The sequence below is a fragment of the Triturus cristatus genome, chromosome 4_2 (assembly GCF_964204655.1).
Source record: "Triturus cristatus chromosome 4_2, aTriCri1.1, whole genome shotgun sequence".
NCBI lineage: Eukaryota > Metazoa > Chordata > Amphibia > Caudata > Salamandridae > Triturus > Triturus cristatus.
This window is the reverse complement of record NC_140586.1, coordinates 918234764-918258444: the sequence shown is the minus strand read 5'-3', so window position 1 is coordinate 918258444 and position 23681 is coordinate 918234764. Positions and strand designations below refer to the sequence as shown.

The 23681-nt window shown below is 51.2% G+C and overlaps 1 protein-coding gene across 3 annotated transcripts in view; it reads right to left on the bottom strand.

Annotated features, from left to right (window-relative positions):
* ELOVL1 (ELOVL fatty acid elongase 1) overlaps window positions 1-23681 on the bottom strand; it is a 204876-nt gene that overhangs the window by 63751 nt on the left and 117444 nt on the right. For all 3 annotated transcript variants that reach the window (XM_085602970.1, XM_085602971.1, XM_085602972.1), the window contains exons 3-4: window positions 8845-9035; window positions 6443-6523 (exon numbers count right to left, since the gene is read on the bottom strand). In XM_085602970.1, coding sequence (XP_085459096.1) covers window positions 6443-6523; window positions 8845-9035 — 272 coding nt within the window. The remainder of the gene's footprint in view (window positions 1-6442; window positions 6524-8844; window positions 9036-23681) is intronic.

Genomic DNA, 23681 nt, shown 5'->3' with positions numbered 1-23681 from the left:
GCAGAAGTCCCTTAACAGACCTATGCAGACAAAACACAGGACTGACTGGCACATGTGTGTTAGCGGCGCATATGGTGATGGGGCGCACAAGCACCCTGTGCAGATAAGGACGGAACACTCGACCGAGGCCCTTGAGCGCAGCACCCTGAAGACAAGCACAGGAGGTTTCACCGCCAGGGAGGTTCCTCAGCCACATACAGGATGGCCTGAACATCTCTGGGAATATGACCCCTTTGATGTCTGAGCCAGCACACTGCGGTCTCTCTCAACCACCAATGGTGTAGGGTGGTCATGAGGCGAAAACAGAGACCCTACCATGTCAACAAGACACTGGAATCCAGTCCCTCACCAGTTCCTGTGACAGCCGCCGACCCACGGGCTGGTGGTCCCGAGCACTCAAACCATGTGTGGACTCAGGGACCCGATACAAGCTGCCCACATCACGCAACGTCTCCCTCATCAACTTATGTGAAGGTCACCAGAGAGCCAGACACTACCACTCTGAGACAACCCAATGTCTTACACCCTGCAATGCCCTGCTCCCTCCAAGAAGGGGCCAATGCCCCAAAGCAGCCAGAATATATCTAGCATTTAAAATACTGAGCATTGTGAAGAACTTCGGAGTGTGGACGATGTCTCAAAAGGACAAAAAGATATACCCCCATTCCAGGTCCAATTTTGTGGGAAAATGAACTTGGGTCAGAAGACTCTAGGGATAACAGCAACGAGGGCTTCGAGAATGAGAGGGCCAAAGCGCTCTCTAGATGTCTCGATAATGGAGATGGTGGTCGGTGGCCACACTAGGAACTGACCTACTGTAGTGAAGAAGTTGTGAAAACAATCCTAGTCTTCCAGCACATCTGTGACTACACCCCTCAACCACACACTACTCTGCTGGAGCCAGAATGTCCCCAGCAAGATCTAGAAGGATGCAAACAGGGCTCCCCTTTGGAATTCAGTGAGGCACTGGTTAGTGAAGGACTGTAGATTAGGTCTTGGTGAGCGCTGCCGTTTGGTAGGTGGTAGGAGTGAGACTACACTTTGTTCCTCCAGGTGAGGCAGCTGTCAGGAAGGGCCATTTTACGTGTCCCCGGTGGCTGCAGGAACGTTGCCGCTGGGTGCAGAGATCTCACACTTCATTGTGCCCTTGTTTCGGGTACTCCCGCTTGGATGCACCATCATTCCCGCCAAAGGCGGTGTTTGAGGAACAGCCAGAGAATAGGGTGATGTGAGCCACCACTCTTTATTCCAGTTCAAAGTTCTTCGTGACCAAGGAATGGAGTATTCTAGGGGCTGCTGTATGACCAGGGCATGTCTGAGTGATAGCCAGACTCCCAGAGGTGTGGGGACACCTCCTGACGTTTGCAGTTTGTGAGGGAGAAGCAGAGTTTGTCTGCGTGAAGGGTGCCAAGTGCCCCGAGCAGATTTTGCCGCAGACCGCATCAAGGATTTAAGCTGCCAAGGATCATTGTGTTCTGCCCGGTCTCCCAGGTGACTGGCGCGCCCACTAGCGGCATCGTAGATTCCACGCTGCCACCAACGAGGACGCCTCATCAGCTACAGGATAACTGCAGAAGACACTCGCCCAGGCTGTGCCTGCCCATCCAAGTGCCCGTCTGCACCCGCCATTACTGCCGAAGCAGAGTGCCACAGTGTGAGCCTGCTCCGCTGATCCTGCCCAGTCCCCTCCTATGTCCCGGCTTCAGGAGCTGGACCCCTGACCGTGCCGCCCCCGCTGCCAGAGGAGTCCAACTGTGAGAGGGACGAGAGACGGAGGCACCTGGAGACTTCCACAGCACGAACGCGAGATTCTTACCTGGAGAACTTGAAGCGGTGAAAGTGAACTGCACTGTGTGCGCATCTGGACAACGGTGTGGGTTTGAGGGAACTGCGCCTGTCCCTAATCTAGGACCAGGGCCGGATGGGTGGTCCATTTTCAAGGGTAGTATGGCCGCAGATCAGAGCCATTTAAGGACCCCATATGAATTTGAATTTAAAGGTATTTATTGAGCCCTCGTACACCAGGCGGTTTCATGGCGCTTTTGAGGAGAGTGATCCTGAGTGGGGGGGTGGAGCAGTTTAGATTTTAAAAGCTTGTGCAAACAAATCGGTTTTCAGGGTGCTACGGAACTCCAGGTAGGATGATGTTGATCTCGTTTGGAAAGGTAGAGAATTCCAAAATTGCGGAGCAAGGACGGCGAACTTCGAGCCACCCGTTCTGCTCTTCTTGAACCTGGGCACCATCAGGAGGGACTGAGAGGAAGATCGCAGTTGTCTGCTGGGGATATAGGGAACAATTTTAGACATGATAAAAGACGGGGCTGTTCCCGCGAGGGCCTGGAACGTAATGCATCCCATCTTAAAGAGGGCCCTTTCTCTAATAGGGAGCCAGTGGAGGGATCTTAGAAGGGGAGAGGTGTGGTGAGATTTGGGCAAGCCATAGACTAGGCGGGCAGCTTGGTTCTGCACCAGTTGGAGCCGCTGGATGGAGTACGCGGGGGCACCGTTGTATAGGACATTCCCATAATCTAGCCGGGAGAGAACCATGGCCATCAAGATCAGTTTAAGGGCTGAAAAAGAAAAAAATCGTGACATTTTTCGAATGGTGCGCAAAGTAAAAAACACAAGAGGAAACCACCGTGCTGATCTGAGAGTGTAGGGTGAGTTGTTGATTGAGGGTGATCCCCAGTGTCTTGGAAGAGGAAGAAGGGGGGGAGGGGGGGAGGGGGGGACCGAAAGAGGGGGGCCAAAAAATGGGAGACCAGGGGTTGAGTTTACCGCCAGTGAGTAGAAGCTCGGTCTTATCAGGGTTGAGCTTAAGATGGTTAAAGCTCATGAGGGGAGCGCCTGAACGAGTAACCACATCCAAACGAAGACCAACCTGATGAAATCACAGGGGCCCTTATAATGGCGGCCCCGTTTTGAAGAGTGACAGAGTGTGGGGTTTTTGTGGCAGGGGCGTCCGGTTTTGACACCATTAAGCTGAAAATCCTCATCCAATTCCAAGTGCAAGCAGCGGAAGAGAGGGCAGCAGGGCCCACAGGATCAGACGCATGGCACCGAGGCAGGGACCTGCCAGCCAGCTCCACCCAGACAGGCTGCTTTGAGGCAGGCGCAGCTTTGGGACAGCTGGAGTTTACTCCTCACTCTGAATAAATGGCAACAAGGAGGCAGCCCTGTCTGTAGGTCTTGCCTAGCAGGGCACAAGCTGCTTGTGGGAAGAAAGACCTTTTGTCAACTTATAGTGGGCTTAGACCCCGCCCACTGCTTACCATTTGTTGGCTCAATTGTCACTAATTTGTTTGCTTTAAATTTGTCAGCTTGTGTGGGAATTACTTCTTCTCCCTGTCTGTCCCGCCCCTGGAGCATGAACGCATTACTATTAGTCCTCCACTGCCCACTTTTGAATAACTACTTTTTATTTTTTATTTTTCTTACGCACTCCACAAGAGTGCATGGATTTTCCAGCAGTTTCTCTGGTATCTGCTCTTTTGTCCTGTGCAGCGCTCAGTTTTACGCTCGCTCACTCGCATACGTGCTTTTCCCCAGTCCCTACATTGCGTGCTTCTCTGCACATTGCTTTCTCACCTGTGTGCTCTCCCAGAACAGCTTCCCGTACTTCTCTGTAGCCCATGTGCTTCTCTTTCCCCTGTGCTCCACGTTCCTCTCCTGCGCGTTGCTTCCCTCTGACCCCATATAGCTTCCCCCACCCACGCCCTCCATGTTGCTTTCACCTCTCAGGCCTCCATGTTGCCTCTGCCCGTGTCGCTTTCTTCCCCACCAGCACTGCTGCTTACCCACACCTGTGCCCTCAGTGTTCTCAACTCCCACCTCAGAAAACACTGTTGCACTAGTTTAAAAAAAAAAAAAAAATGTTTTTACTTATCCAACTTCGATCAAAAATACAAATGAAAAAAGCACCTGCATCATTTTGTAGGCGCGCGCCTACAAAGTGATGTTGGTGGACATAAAGCCTTTGTTTGTTTACTCTTCGGCCATGCTATGCAGCATCGCTAAAGTCCATTGTCAAAGCCAATAGGTCCCAATGGCGAGATCTACTGACTTTGCCAATGCTCGTTTTCAACAGAGCTCTTGCATGAGAGACACTAGTGCCACGAAGACTAGGTAGCTAAATCGCCAGAATTAGAAATGCAACAGACGTGCAAGACCCATCTTCTTATTACAGTATCACCGCTTATTGGGTTAACCAGACAACTGACAGCAGGAGAATCATGCAGGGCATGGCACATATGCAAAGCACAGACTGCCAGAGACGCATGCAGCGCTTGTATGGAACACAACTCAGGCAGCGCTTGCATGGCACAAGATCCAGGCAGCGTTCTGATGGAGGGAGACACATGCAGTGGTCTGATGTCACAATAAACAGCACTGCTCTGACTGTGAGAGACACAAACAGATGCAGCAGCGCTCTGACAGCACAAGACACAAGCAGGGCTCTGAAGGCCAAAAACCTGCGACCCCGATGGTGGGACATGCAGTGCTGATAGATGCATGCAGCACTCTAATGGTGAGACATGTAGCGCTCAGACACGGTTGACACATGCAGCGCTCTGATGAGATACACTCAGGGCTCTGATGCCGAGAGAAACATGCCGGGCTCTGACAGCGAGAGAGTCAGACCTCTGAAGGCGCAAACCATGCAGCGCTGATACAGGCATGCAGCGCTCGGATGGTGAGGCATGCAGTGCCGATAGACGCATGCAGCGCTCGGATAGTGAGACATGCAGCGCTCGGATGGTAAGACATGCAGTGCCGATAGACGCATGCAGCGCTCGGATGGTGAGACATGCAGCACTGATAGACGCATGCAGCGCTCGGATGGTGAGACATGCAGTGCCGATAGACGCATGCAGCGCTCGGATGGTGAGACATGCAGCACTGATAGACGCATGCAGCGCTCGGATGGTGAGACATGCAGTGCCGATAGACGCATGCAGCGCTCGGATGGTGAGACATGCAGCACTGATAGACGCATGCAGCGCTCGGATGGTGAGACATGCAGCACTGATAGACGCATGCAGCGCTCGGATGGTGAGACATGCAGTGCCGATAGACGCATGCAGCGCTCGGATGGTGAGGCATGCAGTGCTCAGATGGTGAGACATGAAGCGCCGATAGACGCATGCAGCGCTCGGATGGTGAGACTTGCAGTGCTCGGATGGTGAGACATGCAGTGCCGATAGACGCATGCAGCGCTCGGATGGTGAGACATGCAGCACTGATAGACGCATGCAGCGCTCGGATAGTGAGACATGCAGCGCTCGGATGGTGAGACATGCAGCACTGAAAGACACATGCAGCGCTCGGATGGTGAGACATGCAGCACTGATAGACGCATGCAGCGCTCGGATGGTGAGACATGCAGTGCTCGGATGGTGAGACATGCAGTGCCGATAGACGCATGCAGCGCTCGGATGGTGAGACATGCAGCACTGATAAACGCATGCAGCGCTCGGATAGTGAGACATGCAGCGCTCGGATGGTGAGACATGCAGCACTGAAAGACACATGCAGCGCTCGGATGGTGAGACATGCAGCACTGATAGACGCATGCAGCGCTCGGATGGTGAGACATGCAGCACTGCTAGACGCATGCAGCGCTCGGATGGTGAGACATGCAGCGCTCGGATGGTGAGACATGCAGCACTGATAGACGCATGCAGCGCTCGGATGGTGAGACATACAGTGTCGATAGACGCATGCAGCGCTCGGATGGTGAGACATGCAGCGCTTGGATGGTGAGACATGCAGCACTGATAGACGCATGCAGCGCTCGGATGGTGAGACATGCAGCACTGATAGACGCATGCAGCGCTCAAATGGTGAGACATGCAGTGCGGATAGACGCATGCAGCGCTCTGATGTCGAGACATGCAGCGCTCAGACACGGTTGACACATGCAGCGCTCTGATTGCACAAGACATGCTGGATTCTGCCGTCACAAGACCTATGCTACATGCACAACGGCCACCACTGCCTCATGTAACGTAACCTGTGTTCTGAGTGTCTGCAATTTATTACCTTTACGTGTACTTTGTATGCTCTTGTAACCTGCACACGTCACTTTTTCCTTTTGTAACTTATCGTTTGCTGCCTCTTGTATTTTGTTTGCTCCTGATACTTGCACAAGTGTCACTATTGCCTCATGTAACGTAACGTTTTATTTTGTAACATGCTCACTTGTAATTTTTCTCCTCATGCATCATTACTGCTCCTATTGTGAAGCGCTCTGACACCTTCGGGTAAAGTCCGCGCTATATAAAAACGCATTAAATAAATAAAATAAATAAATGCAGCAGCCTGGCAGTGAAATAAACATGCAGCGCTTCGGTTTTGCAAGACTCATGCAGCGCTCTGACTGGGAGGGACGGGAGTAAAACAAACTCTGCAGCATCACTTGTTCCTACTGGTGCGCACTTACCCGGAGAGCCATGGGGGAATCGGACGTGTCCACGGGGTCGCACTTCCAGGTGTACCCGGTCAGCCAGCCGGACATCAGAAACTGGAGAGAAAAAACTAGTGTGAGAAAGAAAACATCAAGCAATGAATAACGAAAGCTGTGTGTGATCAGGTGAGCTGGGGTCTGTGCATATGCGGGTGGGGTTAGGGGCAGACACCACCGCATGCACTACCTGGGCCCACTGGAGCGGTGGTGCAGGAGTCGCCCCTCTGCCCTGGCTGGGAGTTAAAGAGGACGGTGCTTTCTGGATGGCAAAGGTTCCAGGAACCCCCGACCCCTCCCCCCACCATCAACTCTGGGGTGGGCGAGTCCTGGATATGGAAGACGCGAATGGTGTAGGAGACCCATCTGTCCAGCGACAGTAGGACTCGAGGTATAGGGGGGGGGGGTGAGGGGGATTTGGTTTAAATACGCTGGACTTCGGAGGCACCCAGGTGGCAAGAGAGACCCCTCTGCTCTGAGGCGGACGGGTGAGCCGGCTCGGGGAGGACACCTATATAGGAGTAAACCGAGGGTTTGGACGAGGGTGGTACACAAGTAAAGCAGACCCCCCCCCCCCCACTGCGGCGCATTAAGCCTCTCAGAGGCTGGGTGGAATCGGCATCGTGGCACCCGAGACGTGGGCGCGCCTCCCTCTTTTCTTTTAAGTGGCACTTTCTTTTCAGTTGTATTTATTTACGTTTAACAATGCGCGCCATGCCTCCGGGTCGGGAGACACACGAGGGATGTCAGACAGACTGATACAAGCGCACTGTGTTCCCTCGGCCTCTGTTGAACAGCTGTGATCGGAGGCACGTCCGTCCCAACCCGCTCTGCCCCAGACCGGAAGAACCGGTTCACCCCTCGGGTGAGGCGCGGCCCCGGGGCAGGGAGATGGGCGCGCACACAACGCCAGGGTTTCACTAAGGCTTGCCCACAATGGTATCATGCGACTCGGGGGCGCGCCCTCCTGGAGAGCTGGTACAGCCAGCTTTACTTGTCCCTATGAGACCTTCAGCATGGCCATCCCTCGACCTACCCAGAGCTCAGGGGGTGCACTCCCCAGGCTGTGAACCTAATCTGGGGTCAGGGGGTGCACGCCCCAGGTGTCAGGGGGTTCACGCACCAGACTGTAAACAACCTGGGGTCAGGGGGTGCCGGGGTCAGGGGGTTAACGCACCAGGGGTCAGGGGGGTTCACGCACCAGGGTGTGAACCTAACCTGGGGTCAGGGGGTTAACGCACTAGGGGTCAGGGGGTTCACGCACCAGACTGTAAACCTAACCTGGGGTCAATGGGGTTCACGCACCAGACTATAAACCTAACCTGGGGTCAATGGGGTTCACGCACCAGACTGTAAACCTAACCTGGGGTCAATGGGGTTCACGCACCAGACTGTAAACCGCACCAGGGGTCAATGGGGTTCACGCACCAGACTGTAAACCGCACCAGGGGTCAATGGGGTTCACGCACCAGGGGTCTGGGGGTGCACGCACCAGGGGTCAATGGGGTTCACGCACCAGGGGTCGGGGGGGTTCACGCACCAGGGGTCGGGGGGGTTCACGCACCAGGGGTCGGGGGGGTTCACGCACCAGACTGCAAGACCCTCCTTAGGATCCAAGCAACAGGTGAGTCAGTGGGACCTGAAGAGGAGGGCGGTTGTCGGAGGTCACAGGCTAGACTCCTCTCATGGGGGGCGCCACTGCCTTGAGGGGCATCTTAAGCGCTTTGGCAGACAGTGGGTGGGAGCAACGACGGGCAGCAGCGTCTTTATCAGTCACCGAGATGCTCTGCATTCCAGCAAAAATCAAAGGGTTTCAAGGAAAAGGAGGGAAAATGGGTGAAAAGTGACATCACACAGCAAGGAGGGCACAGAGAGGCAATCTAGCCAAGGTTCCCTTCAAGCACCCCATACTCTATGGTCAGCACGTGTGGCCCTCTATTCCTGGCTGACACTCGGTGAAGGACAGCACCTTCTCCCTAAGATGGAGGGGAGCTTGTGGGAGGGGCGGGGGTCCGATGCAGAAAAACCCAAAGCCACAGATATGTTGGCACCGCGTTCACTCGATGAACCACCAATACCCTGGGCAGGTCAGTCTTGGCAGGAAAAATACCAGTCCAATGCAACTTTACGCATATCCACTGCCCTGGCACCGCCCTTGCAGTGTGTGATCTGGGCCATTCAGGATGACTGCCCCCTCAAGAAGGGGTGGTACTACACCCCCGCATCCCAACTCTGCTCTCGCTTACCTTGTACACTGGCATGGGTGGGGTTAGAAACACTGAAGGGGTCTTACCGCTCTCAGCAGTCAGGATGAGAGGTAGGTGGGTACCCCCTCAGAGCCTGCCCGTCCACCCTCACGGGCCCAGTTCACACAGTCTCACCTCGTACACGATGAAGGCCGATAGCGCCACGAGGCTGAAGTTGTAGATGACCAGCAGAGGCTTCAGGTCGAAGGGTTTCCTGTTGGCCATGAGGCGCGGACCCAACCACAGCACGAAGAAGGTGTACCCCAGGAGGATGCAGAGGGGCAGCAACGCACCCTGCATGAGAGGGTAGTGGTACACGCGGGGATCTGCAGGGAGAGGAAGAACGTCACAGTGTGAGAGCGCGGTGGTACACCCCAGGAGACAGAGCACAGTGTGAGAGAGCGGTGGTACACCCCAGGAGACAGAGCACAGTGTGAAAGAGCGGTGGTACACAGAGCGGTGGTACACCCAAGGAGAGAGCACAGTGTGAGAGCGGCGGTACACTCAAAGAGAGAACACAGTGTGAGAGCGGTGGTACACCCAAGGAGACAGAAGAGAGAGCGGTGGTACACAGAGAGAGCGGTGGTACACCGAGAGCGGTGGTACACCCAAGGAGAGAGCACAGTGTGAGAGAGCGGTGGTACACAGAGCGGTGGTACACCCAAGGAGAGAGCACAGTGTGAGAGCGGCGGTACACTCAAAGAGACAGAACACAGTGTGAGAGAGCGGCGGTACACCCAAGGACACAGAACACAGTGTGAGAGCGGCGGTACACCCAAGGACACAGAACACAGTGTGAGAGCGGCGGTACACCCAAGGAGACAGAACACAGTGTGAGAGCGGCGGTACACCGAAGGAGACAGAAGAGAGAGCGGTGGTACACCCAGAGGGGTGGTACACCAAAGGAGACAGAACACAGTGTGAGAGCGGTGGTACACTCAAGGAGACCGAATACAGTGAGAGCGGTGGTACACTCAAGGAGACGGAACATAGTTTGAGCGCGCGGTGGTGCATCCAAAGAGACAGAACACAGTAAGAGAGAGCACTGTGGTACCCTCAAGGAGACAGAACACAGTATAAGAGTGACGGTATACCCAAGGAGACAAGGTAACAGTGTGAGAGCGGTGGTACACACATGGAGACCAAAGAACATGGTATGAGAGAGCGGTGGTACACTCAAGAAGACAGAACAGAGAGAGCAGCAGTACACCCGAAGAGAAAGAACAGTACGAGAGTGGTAGTGCACTCAAAGAGACAGAACACAGAGCGCGGTGGTACATTCACAGACCAGAGAACATGGTATGACGGAGCGTTGGTACACTGAAGTAGGCAAGGGAACAGTGTGAAAGAGCGGTGGTAAGCTCAAGGACACAGAAAAGCGTGACAAAGCGGTGGTACACCCAAGGAGAAGGAACAGTGAGAGAGAGGTGGTACACAAAGACGGAACACAGTGTGAGAGGCGGTACACTCAAGGAGACAACAGTGCGAGAGTGGTGGTACACTCAGACACCACAGTGTGAGAGTTTGCTGGTCTACTCAAAGAGACGACACCACAGTATGAGAGTGATGGTGTACCCAAGGAGACAAGGAAACCGTGTGAGAGCGGTGGCACACACATGGAGACCAAAGAACAAGGAATGAGAGAGTGGTGGTACACTCGAGGAGACATAATACAGTGAGAGAGCAGTGGTACACCCAAGCAGACAAAAGAACACAGTAGGAGACAGCTGTGTTACACTCAAGGAGACTAGAGAACACAGCAATCAACTTGTGTGTTGTATAGGACATCACAAAATGAGGCAGAACACCTGGGGGTCTTTAGAGACAAGGAAGAGCTCCACTATGGGAGCCAGGTGCAGTAACCCTGGGCAGCAGAGACAAGGAGGTGCTACGCCACTGATGGGAGCCGTGCCCCCAGGGGCAGCAGAGACAAGGAGGTGCTACGCCACTGATGGGGCCGTTCACCCAGGGGCAGCTTAGACAAGGAGGTGCTACGCCACTGATGGGAGCCGTGCCCCCAGGGGCAGCAGAGACAAGGAGGTGCTACGCCACTGATGGGAGCCGTGCTCCCAGGGGCAGCAGAGACAAGGAGGTGCTACGCCACTGATGGGAGCCGTGCTCCCAGGGGCAGCAGAGACCAGGAGGTGCTACGCCACTGATGGGAGCCGTGCTCCCAGGGGCAGCAGAGACCAGGAGGTGCTACGCCACTGATGGGAGCCGTGCCCCCAGGGGCAGCAGAGACAAGGAGGTGCTACGCCACTGATGGGGCCGTGCACCCAGGGGCAGCTTAGACAAGGAGGTGCTATGCCACTGATGGGAGCCGTGCCCCCAGGGGAAGCAGAGACAAGGAGGTGCTACGCCACTGATGGGAGCCGTGCACCCAGGGGCAGCAGAGACAAGGAGGTGCTGGCTCCCAGGGGCAGCAGAGACAAGGAGGTGCTACGCCACTGATGGGAGCCGTGCACCCAGGGGCAGCAGAGACAAGGAGGTGCTACGCCACTGATGGGAGCCGTGCCCCCAGGGGCAGCTTAGACAAGGAGGCCCTTCACAACAGAGGGGGGCAGTATGTCCAAGCCGCTGCAGAGTCCTGAAGTGCCACTCCACTGATGGGGCAGTGTGCCCAGGGGACCGCAGCGATTAAGAAGCGCTAGGCCATGGATGGGTCAGAGCGCTCTGGAGGGTCTGAAGAGACGAGGAAGCGCTACACCACAGTCAGTCGCCCCAGAAGTCTAGCGACAAGGACGCAGCACTCCATGCAGGAGTGGTATGGTTGGAGCGAGGGCTGCTCCATAGATAGGGGACTTGGATTTGTGCATTGAATCCAAATACATGGGCGGCCCACAAAGGGTTGGGCAACTATCTCAGGCTAAACCGGCCCTCATTCTCCTGGACCTCTCTGCAGCTTTTCACACTGGCTCCCACCCAATCCTCATCCAACGCCCACATGACATCGGGATCCAAGGACCCGCACTCCGCTGGATCTGAACCTTACTGAGCAGAAGTACCAAGTCAGTCAGTCTCTTTCCCTACAACTGACTCCCCAACCTCATCTGCGGAGTTCCACACGGATCCTCCCGGAGATGATGATCTTCAGCATTTACACAATAACTCTGGCCAGCATCACCCGCTCTAGCATCATCAATGTCCTCTACTCTGCAGACAACACACAACTCATTCTCTCACGGACAAGACAGCGAACATCTGGAACACGTTCACAGCCTGCACTACGGATATCACCAACTGGATGAAGCTGAAGACCAAAGTTGTGATCTTTGGGAGAGCACCTCACCATGGGGTGCCACCTGGTGGTCCACAGAGCCAGGACCCACGCTATAAACCTTGGCATTACCACATACTGCAAACTGGCATAGTTTCCCAAGTCAACGCCATCAATGTCTCATGCTTCCACACACTAAAGATGCTGAGGCAGGTTTTCAAATAATTCCCTAACAGCTCCCAGAAAATCACCATGTACACCCTCAATAGTAGCAAACTGGACCACGGAAACATCAGCTACGCCGGGACCAACAAACAACTCATTAGAAGGCTGCAAACCATTCAGAACTCTGCGGACAAAATCTCTCTCAACCCAACCCGCAGCACTGACATTGCACTATACCTCCAGAAGCGCCACTGGCTCCCCACACACAAACGAGAAAAAGTCAAAGTCCTCACCCACACTGTCAAGGCACTACATAACAATGGCCCAGCATACCCCAACAACCGCACCGGCTTCCACAAACCATTCAGAAATCACTGCTCTGCCGGACAACTAGTGGCACACATCCCACAAAGGCAGATAACGAGATCCGGCAGACGAGCAATCTCACACATCAATTCTACGGCGTGGAATGATCTGTAGGTACACATCGAGCAGCCTCGTCGCTTCCTGAATTTCACAAGAAGCTGAAGCTGGCTGTTCAGGTCGTCTCACTAGGCCCCAGGCATGGCTAGACCCACAGCTGCTCGGCGCCAGGATAACCTCTCGGGTGATACTGCACTTTACAAAATCAACATAAGCCCAGATCTGTCCCTAGCTTAGCTTTGGTGGAAATCGAGGCAAAGTCCTGCTGGCTAATACGAGCCAGAGCTTACAAGAAAGGATAAAAGCACTAAATCCTGTTATTGCACTGCCGGAATGTTCCTCAAGAGATGTTTAAAGCTGTGATGAAAGTGTGTGCCCCAGTTATCAGTCTACCACTTGGGACGCCTCTACAAGCCTGTCGCCCATTTTATAGCGTCGCTTGGTGCTTCCATGATGGGCCATTGACAGTACTGATGGGCTGTGGTCGAACCAACAACCCCACATCAAACCATCAACTCTGCGTTCCACCCACTCCACCTTCCTTTACTAACTAGCTTATCCACAATGCACCAACATTTACTTTGTCAGCTTGAGAAATGAACCCAATACGTACGGAAAACATTTTTACGCCATCCAGCTGCCTCATGTACATCACCCAATACCAAAGCCGTAGTACAGGGAGAGGTGGCCCCTACCCAACCCCACGAAAGATGGAAACTAGCAATGCCTAACAGCTCACTCACCAAAACACAAATACGCAACCAACTATACAGGCAACACAACGGACATGGCAATGGCAATCGTTCACCTCCCTAAAATGAGATGAACAGTCCTACAGTTAACACCTACACAAGCAAACACCTCCAGGACTCCAAATGGAAGAGATGATCCCTGTGAACCAAGAGCAATCAAGAGAAAAGGAGACTACACAAGCTAGACCCAGGAGCCCTAGCATCAGCGACAACGGTGAAAGAGACACCCCAATACTCCATAGGCAAACAATGGCTGCACTTCACGGCCACACTGAAGGTAGAGATGTACAGTACAAGTGACTGCACTTCTCCTGCAGCCTTTTAAGGAGGCAGCGGACATCAGCTTCCCTACGCAACCAACCTCAGGGGGCGGGGTCACATACTCTCCACATCCAAACATTTATTGAGGTAAACGGCTTATGCTTGTGGTGGCGGAGTCACTGGTGACTTATGAATCGGAGGACTGACAAATGAAACTGAATGACTACAAAACAGAGGCATGGCACCCAACCCTGGCAACCAGTTGAACAACCTACAGAGCTCAACCCTCCACGATTGGTGAACCACTGGCTTTCATCCACCATTCAGCCAATAGCTTGAAACTTAGTTAATCGCATCTTGACCCTGCTCAGTAGAGTATTCATCAGTCCCCTAATGCTATTGGCTGTTTCGAGTGCACCCATCTGCCTCCACTCAACCACTGAAGTGCACAAGGAACTACTTCACACTGCATCCCTCTGTCAACTCCTGCTGGCTCTCCCCCAGTTCACTGCTCTATTGTGGTCATGCTGCATGTGTTCGCAAATAAATCCAGACCTACTGGCTTCACCAATGCTTGTCTTTTTGAACGGTCTACATGCCCCAACAAAACAAAAGGCCCTACCCCCCTCACTTGGCCACAGAGCACTCTCGTCCAAGCTGCCTCCTCCAGCACTCCCTTCTGAATCCATTCACAATTTCAGATTCTGAAAGGTTGGGAACGTACGCTAAGGCCAAATATATAGATATATATATTCACTGAAAAAAACCATAGGTTTCAGGGACGTTCTAATTAGTTGGACATTTCACTCGTACAAAACCATAGAAATTCCCCCGTTATAGTTAGTTCAGCTAACTATAACTTGTGCCCCCGCAATGCACTGCTGATGAAGTCACATATTACATAATTCATGACATGGTCAGTGACATCACTGATGACATCATCCAGTAACTGTTTCTGTAAAGTTTAAACATGTTTTGTATATATGCCAAGGTGTATTGAAGAATAAGTGGGTGTACAAGTGTCTGGATGAAGGATTTAGTAGGTGCGTGACTGACTGTATAAGTGAGTGATTAAATGCATCTTACTGAATGCATGGGTTAGTAACTAAACTGTCTGAATGTGTGTATCACTATGTCTGTTGTGTAAGCTGCTGCATGTGTTGGTCAGTAGCTACATGAGTGTTGGTCAGTAGCTACATGAGTGTCTATATGGGTTGATTGGTTGCCTGAGAATTTGTATGGGAGACAGTGTGTGGGTGGGAGTTGTGTGACTGTGCATAGATGTGTGAGTGATTGATTCACTGGGTGTATGGGTCCAAGAGCGCATGTGGAAACAGCTGTATGGGCAGGTGAGTGTGTATGGGTGTGCTGGTGAGATTGGATGTCTCAGTGGTACATGGCCAAGTAACTACATATATAAAAGGCAGTGTATGTGAGTTGGAGTATATAAATGACTATAAGTGAGTCAGTGATTGTGAAAGTGGTTGTATGGATGAGTGTGTACTTGTATCAGTGATTGTATAAGAGAGTATGTATGTGTTAGTATGTTTGAATAAGTGAGGTGGTGTGTGTATATAACTGTATGGGTGAGGAAATGGGAGTGTGATTGATTCTTTGCATGACTGACTAGGTGTGCGAGTAACTTCATGGATGAGTGGCGGCGTGAGAGTGTCTGTGTAGGTGTATGAGTGCATATGATAGTGTTGGATTGATGAGTGACTATGTATGAATGATTGTATGGGTGAATGAGTGGATGTGTGTGCAGGCCTAGGAATCGGTGAGTGCATATGTAGTAACTGGTATTGGTCTGTCGATGGTTTCGAAAATGGTAGTCTGTATTTTACAGTGGGTGTATCAAAGGCTATATTAGAGTGGGAGGAGGTGCATCAAATTTTCACGTGGATTATGTCATCAGTGATGTCACTGACCAGGTCATGAATGATGTAATGTGTGACGTCATCAGCAGGTCATTGCGGGGGCAGGAGTTCTAGTTAGCTGAACTAACGGGGGAATTTCTATGGTTTTGTACGAGTGAAATGTTTAACTAACTATAACGTGCCTGAAACCTATGTTTTTTTTCAGTGAATTTCAATGGTTTTTTAAATGCTAATTTCTAACTATGCCTACAAAGGTAGGACATGTGAAGAAAGACGAAGAAAAGCGCATAAAGAAGCAAGAGATGTGCAGAAAGAACCAACAGAGGAGCAAAAAGTCCGCCTGTGCCCCCAACTTTTTACTAACGGGTACTGGTGGTAACTGGCTGACTAACCAGGACTGGAGCCAATGCTACACTAAATGTCACTTAGAATACAATGAAAACACCTACAAACACTAGGGAACACTATGCGTTGGGGTACCCCTGTGATTAGCATGACCTCTGTATTTGCCATGAGTTAGTGCCAGGGTCATTGCATGAGTACATGGGTAGTGACTGGATGATTAGAGTGCTGCAAGGAGAGTGCATGGTGAATTTATAAGTGCTTGGGTTTTGGCGGAGTGATTGGATAAGTACATGATGCTGGATGGGTGATTTGAGGAGTGCATGGGTAGTGACAGGGATTTCTGGAGTGCATGGGTACAACCTGGCACAGGGGATTGTAGCAGTGCATGAGTTAGTGCATGGGTCATTGCATGAGTGCCAGGGTCATTGCATGAGTACATGGGTAGTGACTGGATGATTAGAGTGCTGCAAGGACAGTGCATGGTGAATTTATAAGTGCTTGGGTTTTGGCGGAGTGATTGGATAAGTACATGATGCTGGATGGGTGATTTGAGAAGTGCATGGGTAGTGACAGGGATTTCTGGAGTGCATGGGTACAACCTGGCACAGGGGATTGTAGCAGTGCATGAGTTAGTGCATGGGTCATTGCATGGGTCATTGCATGAGTGCATGGGTAGTGACTGGACGATTGAAGTGCTGCAAGGAGAGTGCATGATGAATTTATAAGTGCTTGGGTTTTGGCTGAGTGATTGCATAAGTACACACATGTCTCATCAGGCCCGCCCCCTCCCTTCACCACTGTGCAAATGCACCCCCTAGCAGGTTTTAAGTTGGGGGATTAATTTGCCTTGAATAGTGAGGGTCCCTGGGGACCAACTAGCCCACCATGTACCTCCAGTATACGCCACAGAGCTGCGTTGCAGAGGTGATCCGAGACCGCGCCCCTTTTTACACCACTCTGCAACGCAACTCTGGCACTTACTGGAAGTACATGGTGGACCCCCTGGAGCGTTGTGAATTGGGGGTTTAAATCCCCTTGAGTCCTGAGGGTCCCTGGGGGCCAACTAGCCCACCAGCTACCTCCAGTAAGCGCCAGAGCTGCGTTGCAGAGATGTGTAAAAAGGGGCATGGCCTCTGAACACCGCTCTGCAACGCAGCTCCCTGGCGCGTACTGAAGGTACCTGGTGGGGTAGTTCGCCCCTAGGGACCCTCAGGATTGAAGGGGACTAAAACCCCCAATTTACCATGTGCCAGGGAGTGCGTTTGCACACTTGCACTTTCAGGCCCCGCCCCTCCCTGCACCACTGTGCAAACGCACCCCCTGACGTGTTGTAAATTGGGGGATTAATTCCCCTTGAGTCCCGAGGATCCCTGAGGGCCAATTAGCCCACCAGGTACCTCCAATAAGCGCCACAGAGCTGTTTTGCAGAGAGGTGTAAAAGGGGCTTGGCCTCTGAACACCGCTCTGCAACGCAGCTCCCTAGCGCATACTGGAGGTACCTGGTGGGCCCCCAGGGACCCTCAGTATTCAAGGGGAATTAATTCCCCCAACTTACAACGCGCCAGGGGGCACATTTGCTGAGAGCTGCAGGGAGGGGGCGGGGCATAGCCACGATGCCAGCTTAAAAAATATATATACAATTTACGAAGGGGGGCTGTGTGGGCCCCCCTTTTTCCTTTTTTTGGCCCTCGGGACCCCATCCCCCAGGGCCGGACCCCCTTTTTTTATGTAAACTGGAAAGGGGCCGCATGGGCCCCCCTCCCGTTGCCACATCTGGCCCCGGGGACCCCATCCCCCAGGGCCTGCCCATCCTTTTTTATTGTAAGGTGGGGGGCCGCATAGCCCCCCTCAGGCCAATTATGGCCCCGTGGCCCCCATCCCCCGGGGCCTGCCCACTTCGTTGAAGACCGTGGGGGGAGCCCCAACGGTCCAGCCGGCTCCCTGCCTCCTGCGGGAGCCAGTATTGCTTTTCCACGCAGGGAGCTGCTGACATGCAGCTCCCTGTGTGGAAAAGCAATCAGCTTTGGATTTTGGAAGCGACAGCATGTTTGCTATGACAGGGCGGGAGCCCCTCCCTGTCATAGCAAACAGCAGTGTCCCGGGGTGGGCACCCCGGGACACGCAGGAGCCGGCCCTGGGGGGTGGCGGTCCCCAGAGCCATGGAGGGCTCCAGGAGGGGGACCGCACAGCCCCCAACCTCTATGTGATTAAAGCCCCGGGGAGGTGGTGGTCCCCGGGGCAGTGTGGGGGGCTTGAGCACCCCCCACACTAATTATGTATTTTAGTCCCGGAGAGGTGGCGGCCCCCGTGGTTTGGGGGCCAGGAGGCCCTCCCACCAATTAGCATAAATTCTCCGGGGAGGTGGCGGTCCCCAGAGCAGCGTGGGGGGGTTGGGACCACCCCATGCATTTCTTTAGGTAGCCCCGGGGAGGTGGTGGTCCCCAGGGCTACGGGGGGGCTGCGTGCCCCCCACATTTATTTTAATAAGCCCTGGGGAGGTGGTGGTCCCCAAGGCTGCGGGGGCCCCCACAACATTATTAGTGCCCCTGGCCCACCCGGGGGCTTTTTGAATACGAAGCGTGGGAACCCGCGCTTCCTTTTTAAAAAAAATATTTGTCTTAATTTGCGGACCCAGCGCAAATTCAGCCGATTTTATTATTTTTTTTTTTTAAATATGCTTTGTTTGGTCCTGGGGGTCCTTGCGGGACCCCCTGAGCAGGCCTAGGGGGTCAGTTTGTTTCCACACTGACCCCTTGTCTTTTTTTTCACCTTTGTTTTTCTGTTTTCTTGTGACTCTGTTCTACAGAGTCACAAGATGGCTGCCAACACTTCCTGGTTTGGAGTGTTGACAGCCAATTAGAATGAAGCTTGTGGTCGGGAGGGGTCGCGACTCCACCGCTGCCCTAGATATCGAAACTTTTATTTTTTGAATTTCTCAGCAACTACTGAACGGATTTACACCTTTTTGCCAAATTTGGGGTAATTTTGTTCAGCAGTTTCGGCTGTAGCCTTGCCCAAAGTTTCCTATGGGAAATTGATTTTGACTTATTTTTTGAATTTCTCAAAAATTACTGAACAGATTTACACCATTTAAAAAAAAAAAAAAAAAAAAAAAAGGTCGCTTTCTGAACCAAGCTCTAGCTTTTTGCCAAATTTGGGGTAATTCCGTTCAGCAGTTTGGGCTGTAGGCCGTCTCAAACTTTCCTATGGAAATTAACATGGAGAAAGCGTGTTTTGGGACCCCCCCTTTTTTCTCAAACCCCATTTGATGAATCACCCCAAACTTTCAGGATAGGAGCTGACCAGGATAGACTTTTTTGGGAGAATTTCGCGAAGATACGTCAATCGACGCCAAATTTACTAGCAAATCAAAAAATGCTTTTCCTATGGAAACTAGGTTTTGCCAGTAGGTAATATTGGCCTTTTGGGGAGACATAGATATATATACATTTTCACAAGCTGCTATATTTAGCGGTTCACCAGTCCCACGATGTCAGTGCCGGTTCCGCGGCAACACACACACACGCGGCAACACACACACACACACACTGCAGCGACTGTCACGATTAACAGGTCAACAATTTGCCACTACACATAAGAGCCTCCTCACTTCTTGAATTCCGCAAGAAGCTGAAGACCTGGCTTTTCGAGTCGTCCCACTAGGCCCTAGGTTTGGCTAAGCTCACACCTGCTCAGCGCCAGGATACCCTCCCGGGTGACAGTGTGCGCTACAAGTCCTTATAGCGGGTCATACATTAGATCTACTGTTTTCCAAATATCGAGCTCAAAATTATGGAGGAGATTCATTCCCCTTACATGGACCGACCACTACCTGATCACCTTTTCGGTTACGTTCACTAGTGACAATTTAAATTTCCCTTAAGGCCTAGAGATCATGGAGGACTTTAACAGAGCAAATCTTTGCTCATTTTATTTTTTCTTGAAAGACACCGTCTTGCCCTCTCTAATCGGATTGAATCATTTAACCCTGCTATTGTCAATTCTTTGGCTATTCGTGCCCCGTTGAAGATGAATAAAATCGATAGGAGGTCCCCTTCAGAAAAATGGTATTGGAGGGAACAGAGAGAATTTTTTTTTTAAAGTGCAAAAACCTCGAACAAAACTGGAGGTCCACAAAAGATAAAACTGACCATATAAAATGTAAAGTAGAGCAAAAATTGTATTACAAGGCCTTGAAAAGAGTTAAGCACTACTTCATTCACCAAATCAAGGAGAATAGTAGTTCCTCAAAAGAATTACTTTAAATTGTAAAGGAACTTGCTCAGCCCACGTGCAGTCTATCAATTCCCCACATACAGGTCTACTGTAAAGAAATTTGGATCTTTTTATGGACAAAATTGCAAACATATATACATCTTGAGAACCCAGCCCCATTTTCGGATGTGGTACAGGCCCTCTTTGCAGACTTCCCAGATTTTAAGGCTCACTTGGGAGCCTTAGAACTACTATCAGAAACACAGGTAGTACAGTTGATGAGGGAAGTTAAATCTGGCTCGCCATTTGACCCTTGCCCTCACTCCATTATCTCCCAATTAGCTATGACTTTAGGTCGCCATTTTCCTCAAATCTTTGTGAGAAGGGACATATCCAGAGATCTGGAAGAAAGCTGCACAAGTACTTCGGGCAAACAAAACATGCATTGATGTGTTTATTCTTGCAAGATACCGATCTCTCCTTCCTTTTAGGTCTAAAATGCTTGAAAAATTAGTGAACAGACAGACTAAATTTCTAGAAGCCAACAATTTGCTGGATCTTCCACGGTGGGTTTCTGAGCTAATAGAACCAGATCCACGCTTTTAGCAGCGCTTGATGACATCACGTCAGTAGGTGTTCGATCCCACTTGACCGGTCTGCAGCTTTTGACACCGTCTCTCAGACTGCTGATAGGCAGGCTTCACGAGATTGGCTCACATTCTCACGACCTCGGGTGATGAGCCCCTTTTTATCGAGTAGAACACAACAAAATAAAGTTTGGTGCCTACAGATCCCGTTCTTTTATTTATAATTGTGGAGTCCCCCAAGGCTCCTCGTTGAGCCCCACTCAGTCAGAAAACACTTTATTCGATTAATTAAAATCATAAAAAGGTACAAATTTCATACAGTAATTAAAAGCAGTCAAAAAACCTATGGTATACCAGCAATATTAAAAGCATATCCACGGAATTAGGAATACCATACCTAAAGCCAACAATAAAAAGTCACACAAGGATTGCACAAATTAGAAAGAAATTTTTGATTTACAGCGCACAGCTGCAGCCAGAAAATTTGCCACACTTAATATAATGCGAGTGCTGCTCAGCTGCTGAAGAAATAACAGGGCAGGTCTGACTTGTACAAAACCGGCTTCCTTCAGGATTGGAAGCAGGTATTTTTTCCGGCTAGCAGAATAAAGGTCACAAAACATAATAAAGTGCAATGTGTCTTGAAAAGAAAAATTATCACAGTGGCATGGCCTACTATTTTCAGTTTTACCCCAGGATGGATAAAAAACAAGTGAGTGCTGAATCAGATTAAAACGAAATCTCAACGAAAGAAATTTGTGATGTGGATTAGATACAATACTTAGGTAAGGTTCCAGCGAAGGGGATAAGAGAAGCATAAAATGCGCTCTAACACATGGTTTTAAAAGTTCCCTCTCTTCGCGATCCAATTTGCCCCTATCTATAAAGGACTGCTTAATCCACACTATATCAGCCTTGACAATGTGAGGAGAAGAAAAGAGCTCTGGACGCCCCAGACGGGAGAACGCCACTGACGTACTCCAGCCATGGTATTCTTTCAGCATGGTCCAGAGCTAGGATGTCATTAAGAATCAGGTGGTTAAGAGGGATTTCCTGATTTAGCCAGGTCTTGACCCAGCACAACAATGGGGCCATCTTCAGCGTATCCGACACATAGCCCAGGCCCACCTCCGCATGCATAGAAAAGACAGGGGTCGATTGCGGGACTGAGAGCAAGTGTCTCAAAACCCTATTTTCAACCACTTGGATCATGTCCTGCGCAACATAGCCCCACAGTGCCGCGCCATAAGTGGCGATAGCCAGACATTTTGCAGTATAAACTTTTAGTAGGGCCTCCATTGGTCTTGCCCCCAGTCTTTTAGCAAAGCTCAAAAGCGCAGAGGTGGACCTGGCTACGGAGTTGCTTTTGAGCTTTATTTGCGGGCCCCAAGTACCACTCTCGTCAAAAAGGACGCCCAAATAGCAGAAAACCTTAACTCTCGTGATCTCCTCCCCATTACAGAAAAAGGATCGTGATTTAAGTTTCCTGCCCTGTTTCCCCACCACCATAAAATGAGATTTCTTTATGTTCACTTTAAGGCCATAAAGGCGCCAAAGGCGTCTAGCAGTCTCTGAAGCCCCACCCCAGTGCGTGCCAATAAAACAGCGTCATCAGCGTATAGGAGAACCGGTATAATAGATCCCCTGCACGCGGTGCATCCGCCCTCGGGATCCCCAGAGACCTTTCCAGACCATTGATATAGATAGTAAAGAGGAGTGGGGCAAGGATACACCCCTGCCTCACCCCTCTCTCTGACCCAAAGTGCTTAGTGCATTTCCCATGCTGAGTGACCCTCACTGAAGCAGAAAGGTCCTGGTGGAGTGCTGCTAAAAAACCTACCAGGGGAGGGTCAATACCCAAATCCAACATAATAGACCATAGCTTTGACCGATTGACTAAATCAAAAGCGGAGGACAGGTCCATAAAAGCCATAAAAAGGGGCCCATCCTTTGCCACTGTGTATTTACCGATTAAAAGCTGAAGATTTAAACATTCGTCCAAGGTCCCCCTATTCGCTCTAAACCCATATTGTAGATTAGACAGAATACCCCGACTGTCTAAGGCATCCCTAAGTTTAAGGAGTAAGATCCTGCCCAAAATCTTCACTGCAGAGTCTAACAGGGAGATGGGTCTATAGCAGGAAGGGTCTCCCCGTTGACCCTTTTTGAAGATTGGGATAATTACCGCCGTAGCCCATGAATCCGGGAACCTATGACCAGAGACATTAAAAACATTTGTTAAAATCCTTGCCCATAAATTAGGGGAGGAGCCTTATAGGTCTGCCGGCACACCGTCCGGCCCCGGCACCTTGTTACTTGCAGAATCCTTTATGGCTTTCTCCACATCCACAAGGTCGAAAGATAAGCAGGGTGACGAATGGGGTTCTAAACAAGTGCGGCTACCAGGAGAACTTGAGCCACCCGCCCCATACATATTACTAAAATAATCAAACCATTGCTCATCTGGAATTACACAATCCAAGTCAGAACCCTCAATACCCGAAAAGAAAGGGTGATTAATTGTTGCCCAGAACTTACCGCTGTCCCGTAGGACATCGATAGATAAAAGATTGTCCCAAGCCTCGGATTTAATTGCCTTTTTCCGTTTGGCAATAGCCTCTTTATAAGCCCCTCTAGCTGCTACAATTGCCCCCTTGTCCCTAGGGCAACTATTTAGTGCCTTGTGCAAGATCCTATGGGCCCTGGAACAACTTCCGTCAAACCATCTTGAAGGATTACTGCTTCTACGGGTATTGGTGGAAGTCCGGTCCCTGGAGATCTGGGCGCAGATTGCCTCAAAGGCACTAATCACCTCCGCCGCAGGTGAGTTAACATTAAGGCAAGTGGCCCAGTGCCGATTAACTTTCGCGCAAAGCTCCTCCATAAAACTTACAGGTACCACCTTGGCCCATTTGACTCTACGACCCTGATCTTTCGTGCTCAGGGAAAGGTCACCTTGGCAGACATGGCGCGAGTCGCCCAAACTTTCGGCCATAACCAGCTCCAAAAAAAACGGGTTGTGATCACTAAGGGCAGACGGGACAACATTATAAGCTCTCACCCTTGCTAGGGCGCCAGAGGACATAAAAATATAATCTATCACTGACCCCAAAGTAGTACCTTTGTACGC